At 43.2% G+C, this 25,995-nt stretch overlaps 1 protein-coding gene across 1 annotated transcript; it reads left to right on the top strand.

Moving 5' to 3' along the window:
- The first annotated feature begins 2,523 nt into the window (after window positions 1-2,523).
- On the top strand, window positions 2,524-16,551 carry LOC112555278 (zinc finger protein 33A-like). Its single transcript, XM_025223609.1, has 2 exons — window positions 2,524-2,791; window positions 13,949-16,551. Exon 2 carries the CDS (start codon window positions 14,422-14,424, stop codon window positions 15,010-15,012), a length of 591 nt encoding a protein of 196 aa, XP_025079394.1. The 5' UTR covers window positions 2,524-2,791; window positions 13,949-14,421; the 3' UTR covers window positions 15,013-16,551.
- Window positions 16,552-25,995: the final 9,444 nt, after the last annotated feature.

Here is a 25,995-nt window from a genome sequence, read left to right as displayed (position 1 = left end):
CTCGTTGTGAGCGGAACATTAAGCCCTCAAAGTTGTTTCTTCTAACTTGCATTAGTGCTGGAAAATTGTGGAGTTATCGGCTCTGCACGACAAGTGTCTGGTTATTTTCTTGATTATGCATGCCATTTGTGGGACATGCCTGCCACAATCGGATTTTTTCTAATTGCGAATTTCTTTTTTTTTCCTCTGTTTATTTATCACTGCCATTCGGTCAGTATATTTTCTGACAGCTTTCACCACAGTCTACAGAACCTTCACCGCCCATCGATAAACATACAGAAGAACACACAAAACATTTGTCAAGGACTGGTGTGTGTGTGTGAGAGAGATATAAAAAGATTGTGTGAGAGAGAGAGAGAAAGAGAGAGACAATCACCATCAATATTTTAAGCTATAGAAGTACCCCCGACCCCATCATCACACTCTTTCCTCTTACTCTCCTCCTCCCATAGCAACATACATACCTTCTCAATGATTGCTTTCCACGAGCACTTTTCATTCAATTTGTTAGTATAAGAGTAACTTTATTCTATGTTTATATCGTCTGTTTCGCCGACTTCAATTATCATATCACAATAAAAAAAATATGGCTTCCCTAGATAGATATTATGTACTTGTGATGTGTTTTTTTCTTTGTAAGAGAACTAGATGTCTGGAGCAAATGTTACAGGACAAAATACATTTGCCAACAGTCTTCTTCGTCTTCTGAGTTCTGTCGGTGATGACATGTTATGACCTGTTGTCATAAAATAAATAATCTTTTCAAAGAAAAATATTCAGTTGTTTGTTGCACGGTAGTTGATGTCTGAAACTTGATTGCACTCACCTGAAATTTTGAAAACATGCGAGACTGGTTCTTATGGACAGCCCAGGGGTGATCACCGAAACAATGATTATACAAAAACAAGGACCATGACTTTGAGAACTGAAATCATCCTGCAAACGGTCAACAATCTGTTGATATTTCAGAAGCTAGTGGCATATATATATATAGTTGGTGGCATATGTATGGCACATATGGCCTTTAGAATAGTTTATTTATTATGGAGGTTGCAGTCTACTGATGTAGAAACAAAAATGGCGACAGTCCACTTATCAACATCGGTAAATAAAATTACCGAGCAGTCGACATTTGTATGTTTATATACATAGAGCAGTTAGTAAAGCTTTTCTTCTCTGAAACCTGTGTATGAGATACATCAATTTCTTCACCGGGTGCACCGAACCATCCGAAATAACAACCATTTTACAAAAAAAATACTGTACCATTAACTGAGTTTACAGTAGCAGTGACTATTTAAAGAGCCTATATACCCGTAACATTGCTCAAAGTGCTTTTCATTCACACACACAAGTAGAACACATACAGGTGGAGGAAATCGGAGTGTCCGAAGAAAAATCATCCCTGTAAACAAGTGTCACATCCAGAGAGAGATATTCGGAGCCGAGATACGACCTCAGGCCGCCCGACCCTCACAGTTGTACAGGCGCTTTTAGTCCCTCGCTACCATCTAGTCATCATCCCCACCCCCAACCCCACGATAAAATTTGAATGCATTTGTCAATACTTGTATAGAGATGTAGAAATGGATAACTACACTGATGGAAGTTCAAACAGACAGAGCGACTGATAAACAGACTGAATGAGTGAGTGAACGAGGGAGTCCATTAGGTGGCAGGTGATGAAACTGTGAGCGGACTGGTAAAGCAATTAAACGGTTGTTCGTTAAATGTTGTCTTAGAAAAAGCATGCCATGTAGAGGTCATGGGTCAACTTTGAACTGTACTTTTACACTTTGTGATGATATTATCTAGCTCATTAATACAGACACAGAGATGATACGAGCCATTGACAGCAGCCTGTACAATGGACCTAAACAACCGACAGAGGAACATGTTAACGAATATAGTAAATTAGCTCATAATGTTCAGCTACCGCAGGTATATATATATATCCTGCATATTTGGTAATGACTGTATATGGACATGTGAGATTAAACCTGTTGGACTAAGGACAGGTTCATGAACTCAATCTCTCTGAACAAATACTCTGTTAGTCACGGGCTTGTAAGGACCTGAACTAAATTGCAAGAGCAAACACGTGTTGTTATCGAAACAATATTTAGTTAGAGCTATGAGAAGTCGACTTCATTAAAGATAATTATGCCGAGATATTTAAACATAAATTATTGACCTGAAGCTTATTGTACTTGTGTATGATATTTCGAGTGAACCGTCTGATTGAATTCCGAGTTTAACATGGCGACACCCTATAGTAAGAATGCATTTCTTACAGATTTCTTTGTCCGTCTTCCCTCATCTCTCTCCTCTCTCTCTCTCTCCTTTATGAACGCCGTTAAACTTACCAACTGACACCACACGGCGAAGTCTTCCTACCGCCGCCAAGCTCCGCCTCTTTCACGGGTCATTTCCTGTCACCTTCCCTCAGTCACATGCTGCGCACGGCGTACCACGATTGGTTGACACGGCTGTCGTCTGTCTCTATAGATGAACAGTTTGCTAGAGCAGACGGCTGTACGAGTAACTACATTTGTAGCACCGGCTCGCACTGGGCTGTGGACACCATAGGTGCAAAGCTCCACACTTCTTCTCTCCACCAGTGCCCTGTCGCTGGAACAGGGACCCGTGGCCCTCTTCAGTGAATTTTTTTTCAGACTGGAGAGAGAGAAACCTGGTGAAACTGACAGTTAACAAGCAGACTGTAGGAGCAGACGACCGACATAACCGCAAATATGGAGGGAGCAGGATCGCTGGTACACGGACCTCTGAGGTAAGTCCCTCAAATTGCACTCAACTCCACAAAAACCAGCAGTGACAGTCGTGCACTGTTTTTATTTTCTGTCTGACCGTGCTGTTGTTGTTCTCAAGCTGTCCGCAGGGATTTAAAAAAAAAATGGCGATGCTTCAGTTGTTTGTTTCGCAATGGTGGTGTGAGAAATGCAGATCAGTGGGTTTGCAGCCAATGGCGGGCACGCGCACTGCATGTTTGCGCGGACAGTCCTCGTGAGAGGCCGAGACATTTCAGGGATAAACAAAAGTCTTTAATTTACTTAGTGACCTGGTGTGTCAGTTGAAGCTGTAGCATGTATCCATTGACAACACTGCCGACAGACGAGGGTTTAATGTGAGGTCTCAGTACTAAGTACAGCCCTCGTCAAGAACAGCTCCACTCGGTTGTACCCAGGCCGCCGCTCAACTTCTAAACTCAACACAAAAGCAGAATAATAAAAAAAGCTAAGAAAATGTTTACTGTAACAACAGTCTACTATAAATGTAGTAGGACCTCGCGAAGGGTGTGCTGTGAACATTAATTGAACAAAACGATTAATAAAAAATAAATTAATTTGTTATGTTTATTAACTGTAAACTCACTAGTCACTTGTAAATGGACTCAAATATTTTTGCTGACAGATATTTCTTGTTATGGTACATATAAGTTTATGGGTGGATATTATTTTAATAATTACACCTATATGCTTATAGTGTAGGTAATGAAGTGACAACTTAATAAACTTAATATACTTAAGGTTTGAGAATGTCACATTTATTTTCTAATAAATAATTTAATAAATTATATAGCAATTCTTCTTTATTCCTTTATCTTATTTTTATATTATAATATTATGCAATTTATGTACACACACGCGAATGCAATCACATACACACCCGTAAAATACATTTCCATGCATTTCATTACAGCGCAGTGATCAAAAAATAAATGTTATTGACATCAAAAAGAAACAATTTTTGTTAATGGTCACATTGTGGGTGGACAGAACATCAGACTACAAGAATTCCATTTTTTGTGTAGTGCTAACCCCTCTTAGCCACACATATCATTTTATTTTTAAAATGTCAGTTTAGTAGTAATCCTTGTAGAAGTATCTTTGTTGGTGGATGTCAAGGACCTTACACAATCTTTGGTGATACCAGCAGCAGTGGTGTGGTGATAAACATTAACTTTTAATAACAATAATAATAACAACAATAATAACTTAGTTGTTCACAATCAGACCCTCCCATCTCAGATATACTAACACCGCTCGTGCCTTGATTACCATAGTCTATAGTTTGCTCTTGTTTTCCTTCCTTTCAACGGATTTCTTTAATGTTTTTAACTAAAGTTTTCTTTGATGTTTTCATTTTCTTTTCGAGAATCGTTAATTGACTTAATAATATAAATGACCGTTGCTCTCATTATCTTTTGTAGCGATCCATTCCTTGAATGTTTGCCTCCTTAAAGACATGCCTTCGTCTGTCTCGAGGCTGACCTCTGCACTCCCTAGCTCTCCATTCTACTTCTTTTTGGTCTGAACTTCCGTCCGTCCGTCCAACATGCCCACGTACACATATATATACACACGAACACACACACACCTGCACACACTGTCTCTCACAACAGCAAGAGTGTTTGTTTACCTGTTTACCTGTTTACCCATTGGCTGTAGTGTAGTCAAATGGTAATGGCGGACCCTTACATCAGTGTTTTTCTTTGACGCAAAGTGGAGATGTGACAGAATTAATGTTTTCTATAATTCATACGTTTGTAGTGAACACATTTCTCTTTCGATTTTATCTCTCTTTCATTTCCTTTCTCTTCTCTTTCACACGCGCTGGTATACATATCGGCACGCGCGTGAACACACTTTTTCTCTTTCGTACAACTTCTCTCTCTAGCACGCGCACACACACATACACACACATGCACACACATACATATAAATATTTATATATACCATCCACACACGCGCTCTCACACACCTACTCATGCACGCACACAATAATTCAGACTTACTTTATGTCTCTCAGGCTAACATTAAGTGTCTGACATACCCTCGTGTACATTCACACCGAGAGAATAACAGTGTACATCTCCCTCATGTCACACCAAGGTACCCGAAAGTAACAAGTCTTGCCTGATGTTAAGTTCAATATTATCACTAGTAGAATCTGTGTGCCACCTATCGTCCACGGTACCCCTTGGTGTCTAACTTACATGAGCATTTAATCTCTGCTTCCACATAAAATGCTCATAAATTTCAGAAGTGGAGGAAACTTAGGGCGGTTTAACGAAAGAAAAGTTAAGGTGGTTTTATGAACGAAACACATGAGCGGTTTTCTGAAAGAAGCGGGTGGTTTTATGATCTAAACAGGGTGGGGGGAAGAAATGGCAGGCAAGTTCGGACACTAATGAACTGACAGTCAATAAAAGCGGGGAGGTGGCTAAGTTGAGGAGGAGGAGGAGGACAGGGGGGTATACTGTGGGACTTAGTCTCGTCACATTAGTGAAGTGCGTGGATTACAGGCTCAACACAGGCGCGCCCTCGGCTGACTCTTGTTTTCTCCTGGTGGCTGGTCACCAGCCAGGCCGCTCGCGCAGTGGTTGGTGTGGACATGCCAAGTGTCCTGCCAGTCCTGCCAAGTGCCAGGCGTTTCTTCACACCACTTCCAGTCGTCTCGTGCAACACACAGTTAGCTGCCAATCATCGCATTTCTCTCGTCCTTACTGTTGTCTTGTCTGTCCTGGTCTTGTTTACTCCGCGCTGACTCCAGAACATGTTTATGCAAGTAGTTCCATGTCATCGACATTAAGTTTATTTTTTTATATAAATATATATTTTTATGGTTGCGGTTGTTGTATCCACAATGGTGGCTTCATACAATTTCTGATTCTGTTTTTTCTTTTATTTATCAAATTATGAAGAAAGTGTTTGTCCTCATCTTCTGTCGCTACAACCGTCTGATCATCATGGCTCGATTTAATTCTTGTATCTTAATGAATTTGTCCTTGTTTTCTGATCTACCTTTGCTTGTTTAGAACTTACATTGCTTTATTACAGTGTTTATACTGTTTGTAGCAATTTAGTGGGTTAAACCTTGCCAACTGTCAGTAACCATACCCCTCAATATATCTCTACACTTGCAAGGCTCCGGGCAAAGGTTTAAATATGAAATCTTGCAGTTTTATTATTTGTACCTATTCTTCCTAACCTGCTGCCAGGTATGTTCTCTCTCCCACCCTCCACCCGAATCCACTCTCAAACTATCTTTTGATAAATATTTTAATTCAGTTCATTCAAACCATTTCAAAATGTGGAAAATGTACTATTCCAGACAAAACAGTCTGTAAGATCGGCTTCAATATTTCTGTCAAAGATGTATCCTGTCTTGCACTGTAATCATTATCTCAGCTTATTGAAATCACAAAGTGTCTGATACTCTTCAGTGGATACATGAATCAGTTGAATGGTTTGATATAAGGCAACTCGGATTGTTGATACTACAGAACATGTCTGGTACGAGGCACAATCTTTATTGATATGTCTGAATTATGCTGCATAATATTTATATTTTCTTCTTAAACAGAAAAATACTGGTTTTTTTAATGAATAACACCTTCTAACAAAATATATTGAATCTTTTGGAACAAATACAGAAATAAATGTGTTGTTTTGTCCCTGATGAACTACGATTGTTTAACCAAATAACTTTTTTTTAAAGGAAAGTTTTCTTCAAAATATATTTACAGAAAGATTTATTAATATATAGGGGAATAGTTTTGGCTCCGGCTCTTCAAAAAGTTATACTTTTATTTCTTCTTTCTTCATGACATTTTCCCCCATATTTTTGTTTTCGTTTTCATTGTAGCGGGATGTAGCTTTGACTAGAAATTAGTGGAACATGGATCGGAATTTATGCTACTATCCCAAGAACCTGAAGTATATAAATATTAGGTATCCTGAACAGGTAAGCCACTATGCTAGTTACTATACCCTGTGCACGAGCTGATCCCACCCGGAAAACAATATGAGACTGGAATGCAGCTCTCCAAATCCCGAGCAATAAAAACGCCTTTAGTTTAGTTTTCACCTGAAATGCACACAGTCGGTCTCCTTCAGCACACCTGCCTGGAGGATTTGATGAGCACAAAAACAGATTTTTACAAGGGTCAGAGTACAAGAGAAACAGCCTGGTGCAGAAGGTGAGAGGAGTTCACTGGCTGCCCACATGGCAGCACCTGTCATAGTGTGTAATGTCGATTAGCGAGTCGTAAAAGGAAGCATCAAGGACTGCCATCTTTATTGCTGTTTTTGTCTTTAGTGCTGGTCACATGTGCATACCTCGGCCATAGCAGAGGAGTTCAGGAGACATTAAGACCTCCGCATCCAGCGCAGGCAGGTGTTAGGAGCGGAGGGACCTGCGGGAGGGCTGCCATGATGTCAGATTAAAGGCAGTCCTGCATGTGGCCCGCCCTCTGGACCAACAACAACAACACACACAACAATTTAAAAAATCCCAACATCCGCTGGTTGTCTTTCTAGAAAACCCTTATATCGGCACTTCCGGTTACCAAACACTGACAATTCTTTTTTGCGGAGAGGCTCGGCAGACATCGTTCCATAATGAGTCGAAACGTGTCACTGGCTTCGCACGTTCTGCGAGCTATTTGCATGTCACGTGACATGTCTGTGATCTCATTCACATGTGTGTGCGCATGCTCAACAGCACACCTGCATTTGGACAGTTAAAACACAAGGGTATGCGTTTAACAGACAGCAATTAAGAGGAGGGACAATATGTGTAGTTACAACCACAACTCGATCATTGTCGAGCTCTACCGAGAACCATTGACCCACCGCCGCGATTTCCCTGGATCACGTGTCCCGCATCAGCGGTCCATTAGGAATGCAATTTCTTGTTTTCATCTTTTTTTTTCGGTAGAACAAAAGGTACGTGCGTGGCCATATAATCAGTCGCTTAACTAAGTGCACTTTGTTTCTAATGTCCACTAAGCGTTCACTTTATTAAATTAAATTTATCACTAACGAGTGATGTTCACAAGAACAGAAGACGGAGACAAGGTTTGTTTTATGTAGTTATTTTATTTTTATTTTTTTTCCGTTTTCAGCAGCTGCTATGGCGGGTGTTTTTGTGATAGCCCAGAACTGTGGTAGCTATCTCGTTGCTCCATGCGCCTCTTGGCTCGGGTGTCGGCCGGCTCTCACCCGGTAGCCCGGACGCCGAGTAATTTGCGCTGATGTGCTAATGAAGGCAGCACTCCATCACACTGGCCGCCATTGTGACAAAGCTGGTTCCGCTAAACATGTCAAGGCAGCCATGACACACCATGACACGGAGCAGCGCGGCTGATGAGCGTCCGATATGGCGCGAGACTGCGCGAGCCGCAGTGGCTGCAGCGGGTGGCACAACTGCTGGGGGTGGTGTTGGTGGTGGTGGTGGCCACTGTTTTGCATGTGCACTGAATGACACCGTGGTATCGAAATATTTCTTTGAAATACATCTTGTGGCCAATCTAGGTTTTGATGTCTAACATTTCTATTCCTTACATTCTCTTTCTGTTTAATCTCTCGCTCTGTCTTTTATTTCTCCCTCTTCCTTTATGTCTTAGAGTTAATGTATGTAAGGGTGTGTGAGCGCGTTCGTCAATAAAACTGTTACCTTGTGATCGAAACGGACATTACACTACGATTAAAGAAAATAAGAAAGAATAAAATAAAAATGCCAAAGAATTTTTTTTTTACCTTTGGTTATAATGTGGAACTGAATAATGCGCAGCTTTCACTGTCTTTATGGTTCTCGGCATAAACTACAAAATCCTGCTGCATTAAATTACCATGTTCTTCGTTTCATAAAATATAAATATAGTTCCAGAATTAGCAAACAGACACCTTAACTCTGTGTTCTTTTCTTTCAAACGTGTTTCTAGTTCTAACGGATCAAATAACGACTGAAATACTACAAATGCAGGCCACACTTACAAATTGCAGTTCTGGAAATGCCAGCTGACTGAGAAAACAACTTTTACTACGGTTTTGGCTGAGGAAAAAAATATGAAAAGGAAGAATTTTCAGTTATCTAGAAAACAGCTTCACCTTCTCCCTATACTACTTCTTGCAGAGTAAATATTTGTAGAGGTTGTCTAGTTTTGTTTACGGGTTCTTTTGTGCATAAAAAGACACAACCTCACTTTCCCGTGATTTTTAAAACTTTGAAAAGAATGTGCATGCATCGGTGACTGCAAATTTAATCAACTTCTAATTTAATAAATAATAAATAGACAGGCACTCTGGTCTACCATCTCTAGTCTGTAAATGGTTTTGTCACACAGTCGGCTCGAGGGAGAGAAGACTGGGGTATGTACCATCTCTGAAGACCATGTCTTAACTCTTCTTGTCACCAGTCAACGGTCACAGGACTTTTAGTTACTGTGCAATGGAACTCTCTCCTTTTCCATATCCGCCAACTACCACTATTTAATCCTTTGAATGTCCATTGAAAACCTTTGTGTGTTTGTTTGCTTGTTTTTGAATTCAATTTTCTTTTCTCTCCTATTTTTATCTCTTCCTCTTTTTAAAAAAATCTCTTTCCATCTTCCTTTCTCTTACCTTCCCAGTTCCTCCAACACCTCCTTCCATCTCTCCTCCTCTTCTCTCAACTGACATCGCCTGCTGTGATATCATAAACAAGGTTTTCACCTGTAAGTGATCGGCTTGAAGTGGCTGCCGGTCCCCACTAGCGAGCCTGTCTCTCAGACCCCGGGTGTGTTTGCCTGCTACCTGCATGCTGCTCCCGGGGTCTGTTGTGGGTCGAACTGTCTACTGACTGGCAAACACTGATATCTCACGGTTCACATCTACCTTCGCTAACCTTTTAGCGAAACCTTTATTCAACCATTCTTCCCTTGTCAACACATGTTTAACCGGTGAACCTCTTCTGAAAAGCTTGTTATTAATATTCAGTTTAATTTCCTCATATCTTATCCTTCATCTGTTTGGGGGTTTTTTTCTTTCCTTATTATTATGTTTCTTTTTTGCTGTCTTCTTGCCGAAAGATATCAGTTACCTTCCTTAGGGTCAGTTTTCCCAAGTGCTGTCTCCTCAAGTATCCATGGCTAGCAAGGTCTCCGGCCCCTCCTGTGGCTTCATTTTCACAGATGTCCTGACTTCAGTGTCACGTGACGGGAAGCACAGATTCCCAGGAAAGCAGATAATCGTAAATAGAAGGAAAGAGCGAACTGCAAGGTGAGACACTATTACGGGTACACGAGGACCGCTTCCCTGCTGAGACAAACCCAGAGATGGTTGTTGTTAACTCAGTTGTTGTTTTCTCAGAAAACTGTCAACAATATCTAAGCGCCAAGCGAAATGCAAAGTTAATAACAACCGGAAATCAACCTTATCCATGATTAATATTATTCGTCTCTCTTCTCTTTTCATTTACTTTTTCGTTTATTAAAGTGGACATTGCGTAAACAACTCTCCCAGGGTGGAGAGTTGCGAGTTGAGGAAACGGATGAAATCTCAAAACAAACAAATGATGAACCACGTGACAAGCACGTTAGATGTGTGGAAACTGAAATAAGATAAAGTAGGTTTAGAACAAAAAAGAGAGCAGACCGTAGTGGTCCATGTTTGTTCTCTCGATACAGAATTCCGCTTGCAGAATCCGCAGCACGTGCGTTCAGAACTATCCCATAATGTCAACACTTACACCTTTCAACAGCTCCTTATCTCTGTGTTCGTCAGCTCTGAACACTTTCTGGTTGTTCTGTGTTCTATGGAAGTGTTTTGTTTTCATTGTTGCCAGCCATTTACGTTAATTTGCTCACAAAGACCACGACACTCTCTCGAGAACGTCAGGGTTCAAAGGTTAAAGATCCGGGAACGAGCTGGGATGTGGGGGGAGAGTGTTGTGGCTGACGATAAATTGACTAGGGTTCATGATACTCTACTCCACTGTCTCTCACACACACACACAGTCTCTCACCGATACACAGACGCACACACGCAGACACTACTTTCCCTCCCATTACCGCCCCTCGCACAAGCACGACCGGGGTCGTCGGGTGGCGGTTGTTGGTGTCGCAGTTGGAAGCCGCGTTGGTAAATCGGCGCCATTGTGGAGTGTATAATGACGGCCAGTCGCCACCTTCACACTGGCTCCATCAGAATGTTTCTCCATGCCAGTCATATAAGACAGCAGTGAGACCTTTTATTACCTCCCCTCCTACCGAAGAATGTTCGGCGTTACGGTTAGGATGGAGGCGACCATGTGTGGGAAGTGGGAGGAAGGAGGAGGAGGAGGATGGTACATGTTCACCAACATGGATGAGCCAAAAAAGACATGTGTGGTTACTTGCGAGTGAATGTCTTTGCTGCATGGAGTGTAATGATTGGTTATTGACTTTCGACAGATATCAGTGAGGTATCATCACATTGTATACTGGTCATGCCTTGTGATTCCATGGAACATTGGCCGCGCACTTCCTTTGGCTAAGGTTCTGTGTTCCCAGGAATAGCTAGGAAAAATGTTGTTTTTTTTTTTTAATAAAGGCTTGTTGTTTTGGAAGCAGAAACTAGATGAAACTATTAAGCAGATGCCTGTTGTTTTGAATAACATCTCTACATTTGTATTGCCACTTTTAGAAATAAATTTTAAAACAAGTTTTACTCATATTATATATATATAAAGAAAGGATATTCATATAATTATCCTTTGTCATTCTGATGTACCCGCTCTTTCCTTAAGTACTGTAAATCAACGTCTGCGTAAACATTAATATTAATAAAGTTTGGAATTAAACTGTCTCATAGAATTCACATTTATCATGAAATTATGTCTTTGACCCTCGTCCGAGATGAAACTGTTTTTTAGTTAAGGTTGCTGTGGCCAAGGTTTAGAGTGAATTTGACTGATGTCAAAGAATATGAATAAAGCAAACTTGGCTCTAGAGGGCAAAGGTCAGGTCCATGTCCTCGATCTCAGATCATAGGACAAAGGACAAAATTGAATAAAATCAGGTTACAACGACTAATGCTCGGTGTGCACGGAGTGAATCGTTGGCAAAAAGGTCAGGTGTGGTTTTATTATTGTTTTCTCAAGAAGAGGTCTCTGGAAGACAAATGGACAATACAGGACGTGCGTTGTAAAGAGGTCCACGTGTTTCCATCGTAAAATTTAATCACAAAGGCATGTGCATGCAAAGACGCTCAGTGCAAAGAGGTCAGTGCAAAGAGGTCAGCTGCAAAGAGGTCAGCGCGTTTTCCTTCAAGAAGCGTGTCTTCGGAAGACCGATGTCCAACCAAGGACGTGCAATGTAAAGAGGTCCACTTGTCCTCGTTCGCGAAGACCGGTTCTGGGGACCAGGGCATGGACTTGCGTGCATTGTAAAGAGGTCTCTTTGTTTTCTCGCCTGAAACATGCGTCTTCACGAACTCGTTTGGTCCAACAGCACGAGAGAAGCGTCTCGAGTTGCAAAGTTCACATGGGGTCAGAGACCTTGGGAAATGGTAGACATAATTTTGCGCGTCTCTCGTGGTATCTACAGACGCAGAAAGTGCTTCACATCCGAGGCCCTCCGTCCGGTTTCCGTTATCTTTGAGCCAACAGATGACACCAGACGGACATGGCAAGTTGTGAACCTACGTGTTCTTGAATTGTTGACCCGCTGGGTCTTAAGTTCATCGGGGATCACGGCACCTCATCCTGAGGACAAGACGGTCTTTAGCACACTCTGCCTGTCTGGAGGACATTTTGGCCACAAGGAGGCGCCAGTGTGCTTCTGGACCACCATCCTGTATCTGGCACGTCCTTAGTGACCTGCCACGCGCGAGCGCCAGCACAGCACACGCATGCGCGATCAGAGACTCCGAACGACCGCTTGAGGCATGCACGGACTGGAGCGAGCCGAGACACAATTTAATTTCCCTGTGGATCCAAGTCATCTCTCTGTCTTTCACACACACACACACACACACGCACGCACACACACACTGACAGTAGAGAGAGCAACGCTCGTTAGAGGGAAGCGAGAAAATCATACAAGGCAAGGCAACTCTGTTTCCATGTTGCTCATAGCAGTGGAAGTGAACGCTGGACAAACATGCCATGGTGGACTGACACACTACACAAACTTTTATTTCATTTTCGATGGCAACTATCCTGTCCAGTCTGGCAATGGTCACTCTTGTTGGTACCCTGCTAATTCGGAATGTACGGTGGAGCTGCCATCTTTGGGGCTCTTACAGTCCCTGACCCTCCAAGCTGCACTTTGTTGATGTAGACCTGCTTGCCGTTGTGAGGACCAAGACTTTGCTCACCAGTAATGGCGTCCATGCTGTACACATTCACAGTGACGAATTGTATTGTCTGTTAGGTAAGGTCTTACAGTTCATTGTTGAGGCCGACCATCAGGCCGATGACATCCGCAGAGCGTAGATTGGATACGAACCTCCAACTGTTAAACGAAGGTGCGATGATAACCGTGAATGGATTCTCGCATGTTCTTCACGATTATAACAGTATGGGCGATAGGGGACCGGAAGCCCAATGGGCATTATAATTATTTGAACATCTACTTGGAAGCGGTCTTGTACTTCAGCGGAGGGGCGATGAAGGTTTATAAAGGGAAGTAAACCAGATTATCAGGAACCCTCACTCTATATATATATATCTGACACCTACATTTGTCATATGTAGAGAAGACTCGGGTTTCTAAAACATTTCTGGATTAATTCTTGCGACCCGCAATATCGGAGTTGCTTTTCTTGATTGCCTTGTGTTTAACAGTCAAGGGCAGGTAATAAGTGAGAAACATGTAGCCAGATGGCGTTTATTAAAGTTGTCTCGCTTTTACACCCCAATAAGAACACACTGCGCTAGCCAAACCAGGGTAAGAGCAGTTCGGGTACGTTAAATACTGTTGGAAGAAAGTAGATGCTTAATCAAGGGAAAGGCAACTCAGTCACCGGATGAATAAATGTTACGCATTCACACACAGACACACGGTTACGCTTTGCCTACAATGGTCTGTTATTTCGTTTTGTCTCCGCCATGATTATTTCATCAGCACTCTACTTGATTAAGGACCCATGCTGACCGTGTTGTCTCCCTTTGTTGTGTGCAGGCCTATTCCAGTCCACTGTCAGAGATCTGTCCCCAGCATTCTTGACCCGCTGCTCTACTCCTTTCCTCTACCCGTGGGACTCGACTTGAGAATGCCATGGAAACCGTTGCTTTTTGGAAGAGCGGACAAGTCCCTGAGCATGACGTCACCCGAGGGGCATCCGTTTACTGGCTGCTTCTCGCTTTACGAACAGCTGCGCCATCACCAGGCGATGCTGAGGGAAGAAAGGTTAGCAGCTACCCTGCCCAAAACCTCATCCGCCACGGTACCCGTCATTACCCCGGCTTGTCCTGTGACGTCACCACTTCCAGCAGCGTCTGCGTCTGGGACTTTGCCGAGCGTGTTTGTGCTGAATCCACCCAGGTCGTCGCCTCCCACGAATGCGACAGCGGCGGCCGTAGGAGAGGATAGAGGAGTGAGTGGTGGTGGTGGTGTGGTGGGGTGTACCCGGCACTGGAGTTTCGCACCCGTTGATGTCGCCGCTGTTGCCAGTTGATGCTGGTCAGGGGCCAGGAATCTCACCGTACGGCCGCAAGCTCTTTCCCTGCCCGCAGTGCCGCTACACCACGGACAGGCGCAACAACCTCAAGCGGCACATGCTGACGATGCACCAGGTGTCCGGCAAGCTGCTGGAGTGCTGCGGCGTCCTCTTCCAGACCAAGGCGTCGCTGCGCGAGCACGCGCTCATCTTCCATTACCACGGCTACACGTGCTTCTACTGCGGCCGCCGCTTCTGCCGCAAGGCGTTGCTCAAGCGCCACCTGTCGGTGCACAACGGCCAGAAGGAGTTCCTGTGTTCCGTCTGCGACTACGCCACCAGCCACAAGAGCAACCTGGAGCGCCACCGCCGAGTGCACGTGCGGCAAGAAGACGACCGTGAAGGCGGTGACGTCACTGGACACAGTGACGAGGGCGACGGACGCTTTGTGGATGACGTCAAGTCCAACGTTAGCGATGACGTTAAATCGACGTCGAGTGAGGCCACGTGGCACGAGGACGACAGCAGTGACGTAGTGTCTGTGTGTTCGGAGGACGATGAGGAGATTAACGTTCACAGCGATTAAAAAGATGGCAGCTCGCACGCTGCTGATGCACGTTGACTAAACCATGCAACAAACGCTAGTAGGATGGGGGCGGGGCAGATATCCTGCTTGTTGATTGGTCCGTTCTCAAGAACAAAGATGAATTTATTATCTTTTTGTCTCGTCTGTCTTTATTTAAGTAGACAGAAATCAATTGGCGGCAACAGCTGCGCGTGCGGACGGGCTCGAGCTGAAGCTATTCACAGAAATCGGGTTTCGATAAACTCTCGTAAAAACTTTTACGTTGTTACTGTCTGGGTGGCGAACCTGTTCAGCTGCACTTTGGTGAAAGACTATCGATAGCTTGTCATGTTTGTTGTCAGCAGCACAAACACGACTTAACGGACGACAATCATGTAGCACGTGACGAGTTTGTGTACAGAGGGGGGTGATGGTCACTTAAAATGTTTTGCCACTGGTGACCTCGCGTCAGTTGTGAGGTCAGCCTTCTGTTTCGGACTTTATCGACACAAGTAGCATTGTAGTCTCTGCATGAACACTTATCGAGGGCTGCACCGTGCTTTGCTCTTTGTGGTTCTGTCTGTGTATTCTGTTTGTGTCCATGTTTGTATCTTTATCACTCGCGCACCCCTTGGACCGGAAGTGATTCCGGTTCCTCGTAGACCTCAAAGGTCAAAAGATCGTGGCATCCCTGGGGGATGATGGGGTTGATTTATTATACCTACCGCTTCAGTTCGGGCAATGGGACCTATAATAGCTGTGGACTGCAGGTTAGCAAACCTCGGGGGTAAACGGATCAGAAGCACATCAACGGAGGGGAAGGCGAGGCAGATATTGTCTCACCATGGCAACAGTCCCAGTACCTTGTGTAGTCGGTAAACATGTGTACAAAAATAGCTCCACTAGAATGTTATTTCAGTGAGGAGTCTGTCGTTGACTGTATCCTGTGGCTGACTACACCCTGTCGCCATGTGGATGTGCCTTGTTCGTCCTCACACTGTGCGATGATCTGACGATTTGCTGATTTTATTGTGTAAACATTTTCTTCAACAAGTCGGCATGGTTGGTATCATTCTTTTAGATGTTTGTACAAACAAAATAATGCTCTAAAGGCGACAGGATAGAACTGCTCTGAGCGCTTCAAGATAATCTCGTTGAACTAGGGAGGTCACGTGACGTGCATGTTTGTGAGTGTGAAATGGGGAGTACGACAGGGGGAGGGGCGAGGGACAAGAATCGTATCATCATGTTGTCTTGGAGCAATGCTGACATGCTCGAACATGTGGGGTGCTGGGGTTGGAGATGGTACGTGGTGCCGCTCAACCGGTTGGGTGAGATGAGAGCCTCGTTTTGATTGGCTGCCAAAAGGTTGTTATGCGTCACCATGCCTTGTGCGTCTCGACGGTCGGTCTTTTGAAAAAAACACGTTTTCTGGTAAATTATTCACGTGTTTTCACATTCGAGAACGATGTTTACACACGCCTGGCTTAGCCGAAGGCATTACTGCTAAAAATACAATCATGCATTTAAATAATTAAAGTAATTTATTGACAAAGAGAAGTCTTGTCTTCAGTCAGTCCTTGTGTTTTATTTTATTTTTTTCTTTTATTTATTTATGTTTTTGGATGTGTTTATCAAATGTCCTTTTTGAAACTCACGCACTCACTTATTAACTCTTTCTTCTCACTCAGTGTGTGTTTGTTTATTTATTTAGATAGACAACATAAACATTAAAGTGTGACAGAACAACTCGGATAAGACAGATTTGCTTGTCTGGAGGATCAATTGGTCAATTTAAATTGAGATGAGGCTGTTTGTGAATTTCAGAGCATCAACGGATTAACACATACACATGCGGGCCCCAAAGCCGCTGTTTGTTACACATTGTAATCAAGTGGTTATTGTAATCAAGTGGTCACACGTTGTCATCAAGTGGTTACACATTGTCATCAATGAAAAAATCACACTTTTGTATGAAACTTTCAAAGTGTTCTTTCAGCAAGAAACTGGACCTTTTCGGGAGGAACAGCGATAAAAAAATTGTTGAGACTTTATCTGGCCTCTGTCACTATTATATACGAGTTGCATACACAATGGAAGAGAGAGGAAGAAAGAGAAAAGAATTAAATAAGAATATTTACTACTCCACAGGAACAGCAAAGCATCAGAATAACAGATACACAGTATGGATGCAGAGATGCCATAAATATACATGCCATACATATACATTTTTACTCGTTATCTCGACCAGGCAAGGCAAGGAAACTTCTAGTACATGAATATCAGCTTGAGATAAAACGATTAGTCATATTCTATCAAATGGCCAAAAATTTAATTCAAATTATAAACCTAAAAAGCCTTGCAGTCTTACAAATGTTTACTTCTTTTTTAAAAAAAAATTATGGGGGAGGGGTTTGTAATTTTGGGAATAAAAGTGTTTTTCTCTTGTCAGAGAAACATAAAAGCGGTTTTGGCTACAAAGTATTATGAAACAAAATGTATATAAATTGCTATTCAAGCGTGTGGCTTGTTTACTATTATAAAGGCAGGTTCATACACACTTTCAAAACAATTAAACATCCGCTCACGTGCTGATTTTCCCAAGCATCAAACAAACCCCATCTTCATATATTTTGCACAGTAGGTGACATATATTCGAAACCTTAGTCCTTTCAGGATTTTTTTAATCTATGTTTAGCAAAGTGTTCTTTGTTTTACGGGATACTTTATTCCACTGACTTGAAAAACTGAAGCCAGTGAATATAAACATTTATTCCCCGGAGGACAGCTTCGGGGAGAATGTCAATAACATCCCCTCCCCATTTATTTATTTATTTGACGGGACATGCAACTTCTTCAACAACATTAAAAAAAATTGAAAAGTTTTTTTTAAGCTAATGTACAGTTTCAACTCCGTATCTCATCAGTTGTTATCTCTCTCGACCTTCTCCACACTTTGTGTCAAAACTGATTTTCCCGAACATTATCTACCCCATCCCCCACATTTCAGTTTGTGGATCATGTTCCCTCTATATGTCGACACCTTTGACCCTTCTCCAAAAATTGTGTTTTAGGATTAAATATGCAATCCAATGCAAATGTGTGTGTGTGTGTGAGAGAGAGAGAGAAACAAAAGGCAGACGGTGAGAGGATACGATCCGATGGGTAACAAATGAGAAGAGCTGGAGATGTACTCATAACAAGCTAGGCGAGTGGCAAAAAGAAAGAAAGAAATTCAATCAAGGCCTGAGCAGGTAGGTCAAGACGCTAATCCGATTAATCTCATCTCCTCACTCACAACCCCGGCCACTTCTCACGTTGTCCCTATTGTTCTCGTTTTATGTCGCGAAACACGAGACGCCACTGCGAGATTTGACGCGAGCACCACTCAAATTTGTGGGTTTGCGAGGGCAAAGGTCACTGCTAAACGTGACGTCATGTCGCGATACCTTTTGTGCCGGTCGGTGTTAATCCTGTCTCGTATGGACAGCGACCGCCTCAAGATTAATGGCTCCTGCTTGGGATCACTGGCAACTCTGGCTCGAGTATAGGGCATGTTTTTACCTGCGAGTCACCTGATCCGCACACATTGTCGTGTTTGTTTGTACTGATGGGGTATCACGTGCACACCTACCTGCAAACGACGTGTCGACTGCAAGCGGATCGTTTCTTCGGGTGTCTGTGTGGGTAGGTATTCTTTATTTCTTTTTTCTCTTCTCTTGCCCGCTGGGGGAACTCTGATATAAATAAATAAATTTTTACAGCGAATTTTGAAAAAGGCACAGTTACCTGTATAGCCGCAACATTAAAGTAAAAATATAGCAACATACACTAAAAAAAAGTCATACGCAGACCAAAACAGACTAGACCTACAAGGACAAGGTGGTCCAAAGGGAGTTAGCTAACAAGCTCTCATCACTACATTGTCGCCGGAAGTGGCTGTTGGCGCCCTCTAGAGAAGCCATCGTGCTCCGTGCTTCTGTTAAATGAAAGGTATATGGAGTAGCTTTTCAAAAGCTTGTAATCTAGAATGTCTATATTTTTGTTTCTGTAGATAACTACTTATTTGTTGGACAACAGGGTCTTGCATTAAATTTTAAAAATCTCGGAAAAAAACTTATATCAGTGTTCGTTCACTGTTTGAAAAATAAAATAGAAACAATGAAGACAGAACGATGCAGTGGGACATGGTAAAAGCAGAATAAAATCAAGGTGAGATCTCGACAAAGAAAGGTGACAAGTGTTTTTAGTGGCACAAATGTACCTGAGTTGAAGATATCTTTGGGAAAAGAAACAAAATGTCAGGTGGTGATGTGAGAGAGCGGCGTTGGTCTAAAACCTTGACACAGGTACACTGCTTGCTCTGCACCTGGTGTTACCTGACAGTTTTACCTGTGAAAATGTGAGGGTAACATTGAGGTTTTTATTCCCCCGCAACTTGCAGTGTGGAGTTAAACAACAAAAACTCAGGTGAGTATAAATAAACACAATAGTTGGGGCCACAGGTACAAATGTGAAGCATTTTAAAGGTCTGAGCAGGCAGGCCCAGATGCTAATCCTATTAATCTCCTCTCTCCTCTCCCCACCCCGGACACTTTTCACATTGTCTCCATTCTTCTCGTTTTATGTCGCGAAACACGAGATGCGACTGGCAGAGTGGCCGCGAGCATCGCTCGGTTTTTGTAGGTTGCAGGGCAAAGGTCACTGCTAAATGTGACTGCCAAGAGGTCTAACACTCAGCATTCCAGGGTGGGGGAGGGAAAGTTGAGGGAAAAATTCGAAAATTAATAGTTACAGATTAGTTTGGGTTGGGGATGAGTGTCGAAGAATGTTTTAGTTTTGTCGCCACCCGTTTATTACTGCATGCACGAGGGTTGTTTTTGTGGGGGGTAATTAGGTCATGAATAATGGAGGGACTGGAAATGTGAGCAGGCATTATTAAAATAATAGATTCTGATGTCTGTTAGCAGATCATCAAAAGGGAATAATAATAATAACAACCCCGTTACCTTGGTTATATCCCTCTACCACAACATGATAACAGTAATGTAAGCAGACAAACAATCCCGACATTCTTCTAGTGGCGACCGTCCAGCAGATCCACCCACCTGGGTATCACCCTAGATCCCACTTGTTGCATCACCTGAGAGCCGTTGCTAATGACACATCACCTTCGTCTGAACGCCCTCTAGCGCCTGACTAAGTAAGTGTTGTCGTTACACTCCGGCGCCATTTTGTCGTTGTTGACTCGCCGTGCGCACCTGGACAGCCACTCAGGTAGAGGAGGTTCTCTCTCGGCAGACTTTCATCTGTTGTTAACTTTTACCTTCTTCTCACAAGCCTCTGATTATCCTCCCGGAAGGTGAGGAAGTAAAGGTTGTTGCTGTCGTAAGACAGATGATGTTGGACTTTAAAGGCTTGCAGGCTTTTGCGGAAGGGATGCTATCCTTTGCACAATATTCTCTCAAAATATATCAACACATCTCATTCCATTTCTATTTCTTTATTTCGTGCCACAACCTGCAAGTTCAGTTTTCATTAAACTTTGAAACAGAGTAGGGTCAGCCAAGATGTCAACACTGTGAGAAGACAGATGATAAAACTGTACATGTTCGATGAAATATCAGAAATACAAATCGAGATGAAACACGAACGGAAATGCACTTGTATCTATCTTTAGCGAAGACTGTCTTACATAATTTTACAACAACAACAACAACAACAACAACAACAACAACAACAACAACAACAACAAAAAACAAACATCATTAGTATGACAATGACAAGATCAAACTATCAAGTGAAAGTGTTGTTGACTATCAATATAATATTAATGTATAGCAATAAGCAGGTAGAGACAGTGTCTTGCTCACCCTAAAATCTCATTTACTATTTATTTACTGATTACAATAAACTTATCACATTGTTTTAATGTTGAAAAGACAATTTTGCTTTAAAATACTGTGTGTACAATCCATCTCCACTTTCCTGACCATTCTGTTTAACTCACATGACCTGCAAGGAGACTGCACTCAAATATAATTACTATATAATTACAGGTAATTAGTACAAAGCACGCCTTCATGTTGATTTTCTTTCTTTATAAAATATTTGGGAATTAAAATGTTTGGTATAACTGTTGCAATACTTTTTCCATTGCGGGACATTAATTTGTGTTGGTAGCCATTGTTTGTGTATCTAGGACCTACTGAGTACAATTCAGAAAATACACAATAAATAAAATTATTTACGGATGTGTGGACACACAAACACTGTTGACAACAGTAAGTTCTGTTTCCTTTCATCTATTTTAGCTTGAAATTTTTGGAATATTTACTGTGTTAGTCTGGCTCGCCTTTACAAAAAGAAATCGGGTGTAATACATAAAAGCTGTTGACATAATCGACGAACATGGAGTTTGCATTCTTGTTATGAGGCTGGTGCCGACAGAGTGTTTGAAGGTGCTCGTGCATGCAGGTGAGAGCTTGCAGCCTTATCGTCAACACACTACCTGTGCGACTGTCGAGGCAGTTTGCTGTGGCAGTCAGTTGTCTTTCTAAACAGACGAAAGATTAAGAACTCGAGTGCGCAAGTTGTTTTGTGGATTCAGGCGGTGTGCGAGGTGGTCACGTGACGACTACAAAGGCCGGCGGCGCGGCAACAGTGTGTTTATTTGCTGTAAAAGCCGACCGTTTGTTCTGCCTGACTGTGTGGAGGGATGAGGACACGTCGTTAACGTGCACGATCCCACAGGGAGGCTCGCAGGCCCGGACACATCCTCGCTTGTTCGCTCGTGCAGAGAGTGCAGTAACTCGTGCACCGACAGACGGTAATGTGCGCGTGCACACACTTTCTCTCTGCCTCTCACACTCTCTTACTTCCTCTCTCTCAAACACACAATTTCTCTCTCACACACTGTTTTCTCTCTCACACACCCTTTCTCTCTCACACCCTTTCTCTCCCTCTCACCCTTTCTCTCTCTCACACTCTCTTACTTCCCTCTCTCTCACTCAACAACACCCTTTCTCTCTCTCACTTTTTCTCTCTCACACACACCCTTTCTCTCCCTCTCACCCTTTCTCTCCCTCTCACCCTTTCTCTCTCTCCCTTTCTCTCTCTCCCTTTCTCTCTCTCTCTCACACTCTCTTACTTCCATTTCTCTCACTCAACAACACCCTTTCTCTCTCTCTCAAACACACATACACCCCAACATACACCCCACTTGCACACGGATTTAATGGACCAGCGGGAAACCACTGGCTGTCCGCTCCTCCATGCTGCCACTAGGGAGGAAAGAAAAGGCACAGAACAATGTTGAGTTGTATGTAGTTCAGCAGTGACAAGATCGGGGCTCCATGGCAAGCCAAGACTATGTCCTCTATTTAATCACGTGACAAAGGCTTTGAGCACAGTACTGCCCAATCCTCTGCGAGTAACTGTTCACAAGGCTTCCGGTCCAGACGGGATGTGAACCCACCCTCCATTGCTGTCCAGCAACTCAAGGGGAGTCTACAACAACTGTTCCACCTGTCTGTAGGTTCTGCTGGGATACCCGATGCCTGTATGCAGAATATCATCACATTCATTCCACGTGCCATACCCTTGATCAGTTCCACCAACGTCATGTTGTGTCCGTCTGAGGTGATGAGCCATCATTATCGCCATCTTCGGGAACAGGAGTGCCACCTACCCGGGATATATTCTGAACCCAAAAAAACAGATGATCACCTGGCAACCAATAGTACCGCTCATCCTAAGCCACGAAGACTCCAGTAGTACTGTGATCAGTCGAGCTGACTACACCTCCTCCACCACCAACAACCTCCTGCACGACCCCACACCTGGCCGCACCCCAGTGTACCCCGAAAGCGCACGCGACGGCGGCTGTACCCCTGGACTTGCACATACCCTTCTTCACCCCCTCACACCTGCAGCAGCCCATCAGTAACTGTAATCCTGGCGAATAATTCGGGTGGAAGAACGGAGCAGCGGGTTACAGCACCCAACGAGCGACTCTCACGCAACAAGACGGGGTTGATATCAAACAATTAGACACCTGCGGCGAGAGGGTGGGTTGGGGGTAATCACACGGAGAGAAGAGAACTGTTCTGCCTTCTTTCCTCAGCTTCCTAATCCTCCCTGACCCCTCCAGTGCCCTCCCCGACACGTCAAGCTGCCAAAAAAAAAAAAAAAAGTTTGGGGGACAAACAAGGATTCGAGGTTTGCAGTCAATCGTTGACTTCATGTGTCGCGCGAGAGCTCGTTTGTTGTTTGTCACGTGCTTCTCGGTAAATGCAGGTTTTTCTTTGTTACAGTTCAAGGACCCGCTCATTGTTTGTTTGTTCTTTCTTTCTCGTAGTTTATGGTGAAGATGTGTGATGGGAGGAGCGCGTGTTGCGAGGTGGGGTAGAATGAGTACAAACCACTTAATCTTTGTTTTGGTGACCGTTACCGTCAGGATGCTTTGTCTTTGAAATGATTCTTTATATATATATATGTGTGTGATGAGATATAGAGGAGTGGTGTGTAAGTAGGGATCTTGTGTGTGTGACTGGGTATATTCCTAAATAATGTGTTTTGAAGTGTGTGTGTGGGGGGGGGAGGTTTATTTATGTATACAAGTCGAGTATAACTGGTCTTGTTTGTAACTGAATTATATTTACAGCAATTATAAGATGTTGTGTAGTTGTTGTGACAGATCCTTACATCATTGTTGGAGTATGTTCTGGAAACAATAAAGAATCAATCAATTTCTCTATTTTTTTTTCTTTCTCTCTCTCACACACACACACATACACACTGAGAGAAAGAAAAAGTAAATAAAAGTTAGTTTTTTTTTTCAACTTCCTCTTGTTGTATTAGTGCAAATGCACCGTTTCTGATAAATGCCAATAAAAAGCGGTTGAATTATTTCCTCTTGTTCCCAACCGTTATTGTCGGCCATATCCACAGTCTTCTGAAGTTTACCTTGAAGATTCCGTTTATCGACAGATGAAAGACCTTCTCTCTTACCATCTCTCTTTCTGTATCCTCTCTCACTCTTCTTCTGTCAACTAATCACTTTTCTTCTTTCCCTCTCTCCGTACCCATCTTTCGTTTCCTCTTTCTTCATTAAAGAAATGATCATTGAATGAGTAGACATGTAGTTATTTCTCTTGGCGACAAACAGTTTGTTAGAATCATCACAAGCCTACCTGCTGTGTGACTCATCATTGTGCAGGCTGGCTATGGATGAATGACCAGCGATGAAAACAGCGATGGTCAGTATCATTGTCACAGATGATTTCAGAGGATTGATAACAAGGGTTCCAACCTACCACCTATCGCATTCCTCTAGTCTCCGCCATCTCAAGTCTGAAAGTGTCAAACGGAAAGACGTTACGGATGACTGCTTCCCTCCCTCCTACAACAACACACACACACACGTAGATACAACTTACTATTGGTCAATAGGAAATATGCCAGTTGATCAACTGAAATGAATGGCCAAGAAATATACTCATGATTACCTCAGGTATATTCCTGATTACCTCAGGTAGATGCTCACGACAAACATCGCCTGCAACTGATGCGATGTCTCTAGTCATGGCGAAAAATAAAGTTAGAAATTTTTAATTAAGAGAAATCATCTCAGAAATCTTCAAGTGTGGACAAACAAACTCCAGAGCATACCTACGACTAGGAGAAAAATAACGGCAGAATCCTCAGAGGGCTCGTGAAAAAAAAAAATCGCCAAACTCTCCCAGCATGTTTACAAACTCGTCTCAGGTGTAACTTGTGGACGATGTAGTGTCTCCAGTGTCTCTGTGATCGCTTCCCGGTGCGCCAGGTTTTATACTCTGAATATTACTTTCAAATTTCATGCCTAAACTTCCTCTTGCTGCTCACTGCAGTGTTCAGATTAGCTAGCATGAACGGCAACTGCGACTTCAAACGAGCATCAAAAGCTGCCGCGGCCGACACTAAGACGCTCACCGGTGGATCGAATTTCACGAGGAGAGAGGGGAGGGAAAAAAAAGTCGGCAGGTGGGATTAGCTTGTTTGCTGAGTGCGGTGCGCGTCGCTTTGTTTATCAATACTTGTTCATCTTATTGACCTGTAGTTGACGTTCCCGTTCATGTCACACACTCGTAAAAAAAGAAGTTTGGTCGTAAATGAAGCGGCAAACTTCACGCTCGACTGCCCCTCCACACACATAGCGCAAGCGGAACAGTTTAAAAAAGACATTAAGGCGAGACTGTGTAAAAACGACATTAAGGCGCGAAAACGGCTTGCTTCCCCCTCCCCTTCTCTCCCCCTCTGAACACCCCTCCCCTCCTTCCTGCTAGCACCTTTAAGTTTTTCTCACTCTCTCCCTCTTACCGCGGGGTCATAGGTCTCCCCTAGAGCCTGTTATGCCTGGTTCGGGAACTTCCGGTAAAAGTCGGTGGGTGACGTCTTCGCTGGCGCCATATTTTTGTAAGTCATGATAACTTTTTTTTTTTGGTAACAGGAGAATACTTCAACTTTTTATTCCTTTATTTTATTTTTTTTTTTTTTACATTTACAATAATCACAGCAAGACAATCTATTTATATCTTTGATATATGATATACGAGTAACCCCAATGAAAGATTCGAACACCGATAGAATTGAGTAGTATTAATACAAAATTATCTAAAGTGAAGAAACTCTGGATAGGGGATAGGGGATAGTGATTGCCCTGGGATTTCCCCCCACTTGACAGTAAAGACATTTCTGCGTTCCTTTCATACCTTCAGGCATTCAGCAATCCTTGTTGTATACACTGTCTCCTGTGTCGTCTGGCTTCACACAGTGCACGATCAGTCGGGGTTGCTTCGGTATGCTAGCATCGTGTCTCGAGCGCCGCCACCACTGTGGTGAGGTGAGTCGAGTCTCCTTCCCCGCCCACTTCTTCTCAGCGGGACTCCTTGCAAAATCGTCCTGTTCCCCTTCTTCCCCTGACGTCTTCTGGAGTGGAGGATGGAGGGGTAAGGGACAAGA

Source organism: Pomacea canaliculata, linkage group LG14 (assembly GCF_003073045.1).
Source record: "Pomacea canaliculata isolate SZHN2017 linkage group LG14, ASM307304v1, whole genome shotgun sequence".
NCBI lineage: Eukaryota > Metazoa > Mollusca > Gastropoda > Architaenioglossa > Ampullariidae > Pomacea > Pomacea canaliculata.
The sequence above is the reverse complement of the archived record's forward strand: the minus strand, read 5'-3'. Positions and strand labels throughout refer to the sequence as shown.

Coding starts and splice junctions, on each gene's coding strand:
- LOC112555278 (XM_025223609.1), top strand. CDS start 14,422: ATGTCGCCGCTGTTGCCAGTTGATGCTGGTCAGGGGCCAGGAATCTCA.